The 8,867-nt window shown below is 46.5% G+C and overlaps 2 protein-coding genes across 2 annotated transcripts; one reads left to right on the top strand and one right to left on the bottom strand.

Moving 5' to 3' along the window:
- Nucleotides 1–352: 352 nt before the first annotated feature.
- On the top strand, nucleotides 353–1,433 carry LOC115162969 (homeobox protein six1a-like). The gene is made up of 2 exons (XM_029714521.1): nucleotides 353–757; nucleotides 1,229–1,433. The coding sequence occupies exons 1-2, from the start codon at nucleotides 353–355 to the stop codon at nucleotides 1,394–1,396; spliced, it is 573 nt and encodes a 190-aa protein (XP_029570381.1). The 3' UTR covers nucleotides 1,397–1,433.
- A 536-nt stretch (nucleotides 1,434–1,969) lies between these two features.
- qpctla (glutaminyl-peptide cyclotransferase-like a) lies at nucleotides 1,970–8,330 on the bottom strand. Its single transcript, XM_029714520.1, has 7 exons — nucleotides 7,371–8,330; nucleotides 7,024–7,170; nucleotides 6,574–6,867; nucleotides 5,229–5,390; nucleotides 5,064–5,163; nucleotides 4,845–4,961; nucleotides 1,970–3,227 (listed from the first exon to the last, which is right to left on the bottom strand). Exons 1-7 carry the CDS (start codon nucleotides 7,581–7,583, stop codon nucleotides 3,082–3,084), a joined length of 1,179 nt encoding a protein of 392 aa, XP_029570380.1. The 5' UTR covers nucleotides 7,584–8,330; the 3' UTR covers nucleotides 1,970–3,081.
- Nucleotides 8,331–8,867: the final 537 nt, after the last annotated feature.

Here is an 8,867-nt window from a genome sequence, read left to right as displayed (position 1 = left end):
ATTTAGAAGCGCTTTTGCAATTTGGTTAGTAAATTAGATTTAAATACTCTTGTTTGAACAACACAATCCTGCTTTCTCTCTGGATGAATGGGTACACAGCTGAGTACAATCCGGTGTGTGTGTGACTTTTTGTAACCCCCATGCTCTCAGGTTACCTGTGAGTTCAACATCGCCAGGGCGGGGACCGGAGAGAGATATATATATATATATATATCTCTGAGAGATATTACACAAACACACGTTCACACAGACTTATTCACTCAACAGCAGCTCTCTAAAACATTTCCCTTCACTGAGAGAGTTGTGAAAGGCCACAGAGGTAGGCCAACTAACCTTTGACCTCATGGTGTGCATGGGCTCCATCTCCATGGCGATGGTCTTCTCGGTAGAACAGGTGGCATGTATGTGCGAGGTCCTTCTGCAGAGCGGACGCATGGAGCGCTTGACTGACTTCCTCCGCACTCTCCCCCCCTCTTCCTCCTCTTGCCCGGGGGGTCTGGAGAGCATCCTGAAGGCGCGGGCTGCCGTGGCCTTCCACCTGGGGCGCTTCTCGGACCTCTATGCCCTCCTGGAGAGCTTCCATTTCTCCAATCGCAGCCACCCCCTGCTGCAGCAGCTCTGGCTGAGGGCTCACTACCTGGAGGCCGAGTGCCAGAGAGGGCGCCCCCTTGGGGTTGTGGGGAAGTACCGCGTACGCCGTAAGTTTCCCCTACCAAGAACCATCTGGGATGGAGAGGAGACCAGCTACTGCTTCAAGGTGAAGTGAATTAAATCTGCTAGGTTTGATTGAGCAGATATTAATACTATATTTCATTATTATACTGCCTCAGCATTTTTGCTTCTTGTAAAACTAAATGTCCCCAGGGCCCTAGGACCTGGTCCTTAATTAAGCTGTCTATAATGCATTAGGTGTTGCATCTGAGTTTAGAATAGACAAAAATGATGAGGGGAGGAAGGCCCTTGTGGAGTCGAGATGGAGTATGTCAAGACAAAAGGGACTTTCTACCTGGATATTAAGCCTAAAGTGTCTTACACTCAGTCTGCTTCAAATGCACTGAACACCTGTCTTCACAGGACCGGTCAAAGCAATGTGATGGATGTAACTTCCCTCATATCAGTGCAGATGAAGGGAAGGAGATGAGGAGCAGAGGCCTCTTACTGCTACCATGAACTTTAAATCATGAATCTACTTGTTTCATAAATCTGAGGTTAATGTTCCTCTTTACAGGAGAAATCCCGGAGTGTGCTGTGGAAGTGGTATTACTGTAAACCCTACCCTTCACCACGTGAGAAACGAGCGCTTGCGGCCGCCACCGGTCTCACCGCCACCCAGGTGAGCAACTGGTTCAAGAACAGACGGCAACGAGACCGAGCAGCTCACGGTACTACCGGTTGAGTCTTCACTTTCTCCTTCTAATACATTTCACGAGAAATAGTTCTGAAGGAGTTTCTAAATGTTCATCCCTCCTTTAATTTCTATTGTCTGGCAGTCGATCTTTTTTTTTTTTTTTTGGACTGGACTACTTCTCATTTAGCTTACAGCTTTGCAGTGGACTACCACTGCCCTCTTCTGGCACAACCAGGGAACTGATGTGCTCGCTCTCCTCTTAGGGAACAGAAAGGTTGTGGACCACCTCTTGGCTCCAATAGAACCCCAGGAGCAGTATACCCAAAGGCCCACCCTTTCTCTGACAATGGACGTTTACCTCCAGCCAGCCCCAGTCCCCTCTTCTCCTGCCCCCAGCCCCCACTTCTGAGCCACATGGGTGGGGGGACAACTGAATCTCTTCACTACCTGAGCCATCATGTATAGTATGCTCACTTCATAGGCACTATTCACTTGTCTTGCCAGAAATGTATGTAAGACCATTCAATATTTTGAGTAACTTAGCTTTGTAGTTTCATGATGGATTCGTGACATCCTGTACCGAACATTGTAGGTTGTGTTAAATCAAGTCAAAAGAAAAAATGTTTTTAAGTAGTTTAATTGAAAACAGAAATGTGTCATCAGACCTAATCATTGACGAGCACTTGAAGCATTTGCGAATAAACAATATGTTCAAAAAAAATGTGCTCCCAGATCATGCTTCCTGAACACAACCCAGGTTGCAGCTGAGAGAAACCACAGCCAAATGTAAGTACAGCCAGGACAAGCACACAGCCTCTCTCACTGTAGTCTTCTGTCTGTATGTCCCATAGGGACGGGTGTGAGATGATTCCTATTCACTGAGCTTAAACAACATCATCCAGTGTGTGTACGTAAGCTGCCTGCCTGCCGCAGAGGCAATCTAGCCTCTTACATTCTGACGTTTCTGATTCAGCTGTGTTCTTATACAAATTATGTTCGCCCAGCCCCAGAATTACACCATAAGGTGTTTGAACATTCCCCGTTTTCCTGATTTAAGCCGTTTTTTGAAATCAGCGCTCTGGTAAGATGTGCTGAATGAGACATATGAAATACAACTCCGTGGCTAAACCAAGACTGGCCGGAAACCTCTTGGGGAGTGGTAATGCATACAGAAGATATCCAGTGATATTACAACCAAAGGCATTGACAACCATTTTCATGTTTCGTCAAGTTTTTCAGTCACTGCCATGCTCTATGAATATAACCTTCAATGTCAGCTCATGAAATCAAGTCTAAAATCTGATATTCACTGAGTGTTGGAAAATCACAACAGATGATCATATAGCATAAAGAAAGGATTAGGTTAGCGTTTTCTTTCACCTTAAGACTTTAAAAAAAACGAGCCGATGAGAATATTAAAATCCACAGAAAGGCCTCTTCCAGTTATTTTTCATGAACGTGTAGCGTCAAGGGTTTTCCTGTGATACAAGCTGCCTACATCCAGTCTAACTTGATGGTAGTTCTGCTCTCAGATCAACCTGTCTATGAGTGTTGGTTTCGGTGGATGGAACCTGTCCAGTGACAGGAACATTATCTCTCCTAGTCTTTTGCAACGTCAGGGCAAAACTGCCCCAAACCCCTGTCTGTATTTCCTACACTGTGGTTAAAAAGGTGTCCATGTAATCTGTTGGTTCTCGTTTATGGGACCAGTCCAATGGTGGGTCCAGGTGTGGTTAAAAGCCCAGGTACTCAGCCAGGAACACAGCCAGGATCTTGGTGAGGTTCTCCACTGTGGGTCGGTGCATGTTCTCCTCCGTGTCATCCAGCGTGTGCCAGAACGGAGGGAAGGGGGTGGCAATGACATGAAGCACAGGAACACCTGAGTTTGTGTGAAAGAAAGAAAGAAGAAATGCAGGATTTGAATGATTTCTTAAGACAAAATCCCATCAGCCGAGGTGATGCAGTGTTGTGATAGTACAGTCATGGCCAAAAGTTTTGAGAATGACACAAATATTAATTTCCACAAAGTTTGCTGTTTCAGTGTCTTTAGATATTGTTGTCAGATGTTACTATGGAATACTGAAGTATAATTACAAGCATTTCATAAGTGTCAAAGGCTTTTAATTGATGACCCTTCTTTTTCCAAGACCTCTGCAATCCCCCCCTGGCATGCTGTCAATTAACTTCTGGGCCACATCCTGACTGATGGCAGCCCATTCTTGCATAATCAATGCTTGGAGTTTGTCAGAATTTGTGGGTCGTTGTTTGTCCACCCGCCTCTTGAGGATTGACCACAAGTTCTCAATGGGATTAAGGTCTGGGGAGTTTCCTGGCCATGGACCCAAAATATCGATGTTTTGTTCCCCGAGGCACTTAATTATCACTTTTGTCTTATGGCAAGTTGCTCCATCATGCTGGAAAAGGCATTGTTCGTCACCAAACTGTTCCTGGATGGTTGGGAGAAGTTGCTCTCGGAGGATGTGTTGGTACCATTCTTTATTCATGGCTGTGTTCTTAGGCAAAATTGTGAGTGAGCCCACTCCCTTGACTGAGAAGCAACCCCACACATGAATGGTCTCAGGATGCTTTACTGTTGGCATGACACAGGACTGATGGTAGCGCTCACCTTGTCTTCTCCGGACAAGCTCTTTTCCGGATGCCCCAAACAATCGGAAAGGGGATTCATCAGAGAAAATGACTTCACCCCAGTCCTCAGCAGTCTAATCTCTGTACCTTTTGCAGAATATCAGTCTGTCCCTGATGTTTTTCCTGGAGAGAAGTGGCTTCTTTGCTGCCCTTCACACCAGGCCATCCTCCAAAAGTCTTCGCCTCACTGTGCGTGCAGATGCACTCCCACCTGCCTGCTGCCATTCCTGAGCAAGCTCTGTACTGGTGGTGCCCCGATCCCGCAGCTGAATGAACTTTAGGAGACGGTCCTGGACTTTCTTGGGCGGCCTGAAGCCTTCTTCACAACAATTGAACCGCTCTCCTTGAAGTTCTTGAGGTGCAATCTTACTGGCAGCAATATCCTTGCCTGTGAAGCCCTTTTTGTGCAAAGCAATGATGACGGCACGTGTTTCCTTGCAGGTAACCATGGTTGACAGAGGAAGAACAATGATTCTAAGCACCACCCTCCTTTTGAAGCTTCCAGTCTGTTATTTGAACTCAATCAGCATGACAGAGTGATCTCCAGCCTTGTCCTCGTCAACACTCACACCTGTGTTAACGAGAGAATCACTGACATGTCAGCTGGTCCTTTTGTGGCAGGGCTGAAATGCAATGGAAATGTTTTTGGGGATTCAGTTCATTTGCGTGACAGAGGGACTTTGCAATTAATTGCAATTCATCTGATCACTCTTCATAACATTCTAGAGTATATGCAAATTGCTATCATACAAACTGAGGCAGCAGACTTTGAAAATTAATATTTGTGTCATTCTCAACTTTTGGCCACGACTGTATGTCAGTTTATCTGTATATAAGCACAACCTCCCACCTTTATTGAGGAAGGGGATGTGGTCATCCTGCACAGGGCCCAGGTACACGTCCTTCCTGAAGTAGGTCTGCTCAGAGGGGTGAGAGGTCAACAGACCCTGCCTGTGCAGCCTCTTCTCTGAGAGAGCGAGGGATGGATGGATGGAGGAGGGTTAAAGCACAGAGTGCAGAAAGACAACGACAACAAGGGAACTGACCCTCCCTGGGGTGTGTATGTTACCTGCAGCGATGAGACGGTCAAACCAGCGGGCAGTGTTGTCAAAGTGATTTACAATCAAAGGGTCTGGACCACCAAGCAGGTCCAGTAGAACAAAGAGATCCTAAAATGGAGGGAGGTGAGAGTGAGTGGATGCCATATTTTAATGTGCACGCAAAGGTGTCTTACCACAGCCTGCAGCAGGTTGGTGTGTGTGGAGCCTAGTGGGTGGGGTGTGTGTGCCATGCGCTCTGCCAGGTGCCTTGATCCGTAGAGAGAGTCTGTGGCTGTCCACTCCTCAAACGACTCCTCTCCGTCAAAAAACACTAGCTGGAGGGTTACAGCAGATGCCTACAGCACAGAGACGGAGGGAGGAGGTAGGGTTTAATCGCAGAAGACGGAGAAAGTGGTGAGAATTTTCTGCTCTGTGCCAACTGGTGAACTGGTAGCCAAGTAAAGACCAAGGCAATGTAATTTCATCACATCTCAATTCCCAACAACAACGGTTTATTTTCCTTTTTGTGTGAGGCTGCAGTGATGTCGCAGTTCGGCTGTGTGTGGTTGCGTGTATTTCTGACTACCAAATTTAGTCTCCGGGGGGGGGGGGGGAGACACTGCTAAACAGAGGATGGAGTCTGCTGCTAAAAACAGGGCTGCTCTCTGCAAGGCTACAGTCAGCACTTTATATTCTACACTGCAGAGAGAGAGAGAGAGAGAGAGGGGATAGAGAGTAGGGAGAGAGAGAGAGAGAGAGAGAGAGAGAGAGAGAGAGAGAGGATAGAGAGAGAGAGAGAGGGGATAGAGAGAGAGAGAGAGAGAGAGAGAGAGAGAGAGAGAGGGGAGAGAGAGAGAGAGAGAGAGAGAGAGAGAGAGAGAGAGAGAGAGAGAGAGAGAGGGAGAGAGAGAGAGAGAGAGGGGAGAGAGAGAGAGAGAGAGAGGGGATAGAGAGAGAGAGAGAGAGAGGGGATAGAGAGAGAGAGAGAGAGAGGGGATAGAGAGAGAGAGAGAGAGGGGATAGAGAGAGAGAGAGAGAGGGGATAGAGAGAGAGAGAGAGAGAGGGGATAGAGAGAGAGAGAGAGAGGGGATAGAGAGAGAGAGAGAGAGGGGATAGAGAGAGAGAGAGAGGGAGAGAGAGAGAGAGAGGGGATAGAGAGTAGGGAGAGAAACCCAGTTACTCAGCATCTCATCTCACCTCACCTCTTTTTCTCCCTCACCAGTTCTCTGTTCTTTCCATTGCAGTATTTTATTCTGTGTGTCTGAGTAAACTGCCTGCTGCCCTTAGAATGAGAAGGGTTCTCATGCTGTGTAAAAAAAATATATATATTCTAAGCGGGGAAATCAGACATGTATTGTTGTGACCACAATGCCTGGTAACACATTGTTAGGCTCATTGCGCTACTGCATTTTGTTTGCTGCCAACTTGGGACAGGTCTGTTTGAACATTTAACTGTTTATCTCAATCTCTTATACTGACTAAACTGATAGATAAATAGACATAAGATGCAGTCCCTGGAAATAAATTGGACATAGTACCTGCTGATTGAGAGCTTTGAGCTGGGCGTCCAAGGCAGAAGCCAGCTCCAGGATCATGGCACAGGGCACCGCAGAGTCGCTGGCCCCCAGGAACACCCTCTCTGGGACGCGGGGGTCCGGGGGCAGGACCTTGGAGTCGTAGTGGCAGGTCAGCAGCAGCCTGCGAGGGGCCCCGGGGTCAAGGGTCGCGATGATGTTGGAGAAGGTGACCTGACCCCGTGGCGTTGGCGACAGGAAAGAGTCAAGTTCTACTGTCCAGCCAGCGGAGAGGGAGGACAAGGTGGAGGAGATGTGCTGATATAAAGAAATGAGAAAAGGGTGTGAACTAGAGGCATTTCGTTAGATCTTTAACTAGAAATGATATACTCTTTCCTACATGAAAGTGCTGTGAGAAACACACCATGTAAATGCACCATCATTATTGTCACCTAGTCTACCTGATCCACTCACTTGGCGTACGGCCTGGCTGCCCAGGGTTCCCGGGAGTCTCTCTATGAGGATGGGCCGAAGGTGAGTCTCCCACAGGCGTGACCCGTCTACCTGGGACACCAGCCGTCGCACCTGGGATGGAGAAGACTTACTGGCCTTATGGGATAACTGGAGAAGCAGAGGAATGAGTGGGTGGGTGGGTGGTAGAGAGAGCAAGAGATGAACACAAATGGAATAGAACACACAATAACAAACCTCAAAATCACTGATGCCCTCAGTGACACCATACTGTGTGCCAACTGTAATTGAACAACAATCCCTCCCGCAACTGTAAATAGTACAGTAATTGATTGAGTTGAGTTCCTTACCCTGTCTTTTGCCAAATCTACGACGGGGATTCTGTTGTTGCGATTGCTGCTCGTTTCGTTGGACAAATATAAGCCCAACACCATAGCAAGAGTCAGCACACCCAAGAGACAGAAGACCAGTACCCGAGCACGGGGCATCCGAACCGAGTTGCAACCAGGGAGAGCACCGTTATTCGCCTGCAAAGGCTTGTACCGTCGGCTAGTTCTCGACATAACAAAGCTTTCTAAAACACGGTTAGAATGAAAAAGACCAGTATCTCTATAACTGAAACTGACGGCAGCTGTTCGTTCCCTGTTGGCCCTATCTACAGCTACGTGTCAGTCCCCGAACTGAACTTATAGTGCAACTGCACCTATTAAATGGTTAGAGTCCGCAATTCAGTTTAGCGTCTTATTTGGACGTTTTCGCAGTATTGCACCAGACGTTGCACATTTCTTTTATAATAGTATTGTTATAGCTTGTATTTGCAACGCCCTACCTCGACTCCTAAATAATAGTACCTAGACTACCCTAAGCCCCCCCTTGGCATTTATACAAATTATACTCTACCCTTTCATGGTAACATGTACTTCTACATGCCAAACCCATCTTTCAATGAGGCCTGTTATGATCTATCCTCGGTATCCGATCAGTCTAGTGTCATCCTTAGGCTTGCTTCATTGGAGTTGAACATTTATCGATATCATGAATCTATCGATGGTTAGGCTACTCTTCCTTATCTAAAATCCGTTGTTCTCTTACACCTGAGTTCGGCTTGTATTTTCAATAGGTAGATGCAGCAACTAACATGGTTTGTAACTTCTGTTGCCTGTCACCCAACTGAAGTAATCGAATCCACTGAAAACGCAATACAACTTGATTTTTTTTGGTGCCTGATTTCCGGGTTTTCGTTGACAGTGACGAGGCCAGGGCTCATTTTAAAGGCGCAGTCCCCGTCTGACAGCTCTTACAAAGCATCGATAGGTATTTAACGTATCAGCTAGCTAACTACTGAACAAAAATATTTGTTCCGGTATCTGTGACCAACAGATGCATATCTGTATTCCAAGTCATGTGAAATCCATAGATTAGAGCCTAATGCATTTATTTCAATTGACTGATTTCCTTATATGAACTGTAACTCAGTAAAAAAATAAAAATTGTTGCATGTTGCGTTTATAGTTTTGTTCATATGTTACTGGAATCTGAAGGTCGATGACCATTGGTTGATGCATGCAGTGTCTGGGCCAGAGGAACGTGACCGTTACGTTGTTGCCGCTTCTATCCACTGACATTACTGTTCCATTTGGTTCCATTCAGTGTTTCATTTGAGGATTCAGTCGATACATTGTATGCCTCAGGTCACATGCACAACCAAAACCTGTTCATGTCATCAAATAGTTAAATGCAGCACACACGCACTGCTGGGGCAAGTGGCTGTGATTTTACAATGGCTAGCCCTAATTCGTTATATTTTTCTCTTGTGCTTTATGCTATTTGCCTTATGACTCCTGCAT

Source organism: Salmo trutta, chromosome 26 (genome assembly GCF_901001165.1).
Source record: "Salmo trutta chromosome 26, fSalTru1.1, whole genome shotgun sequence".
NCBI lineage: Eukaryota > Metazoa > Chordata > Actinopteri > Salmoniformes > Salmonidae > Salmo > Salmo trutta.
Note: the sequence above shows the minus strand (reverse complement) of the source record. Positions and strands in the feature narration are given on the sequence as shown.

Bases quoted from the DNA above. Each gene is read 5' to 3' on its own strand.
- qpctla (XM_029714520.1), bottom strand. From the start codon at position 7,583: ATGTCGAGAACTAGCCGACGGTACAAGCCTTTGCAGGCGAATAACGGT. The intron at 5,391-6,573 runs GTACTATGTCCA...TCTGTGCTGTAG, and splicing joins TCAAAGCTCTCAATCAGCAG to GCATCTGCTGTAACCCTCCA. The intron at 5,164-5,228 runs GTAAGACACCTT...CCTCCATTTTAG, and splicing joins CCAACCTGCTGCAGGCTGTG to GATCTCTTTGTTCTACTGGA.
- LOC115162969 (XM_029714521.1), top strand. From the start codon at position 353: ATGGGCTCCATCTCCATGGCGATGGTCTTCTCGGTAGAACAGGTGGCA. The intron at 758-1,228 runs GTGAAGTGAATT...TCCTCTTTACAG, and splicing joins AGACCAGCTACTGCTTCAAG to GAGAAATCCCGGAGTGTGCT.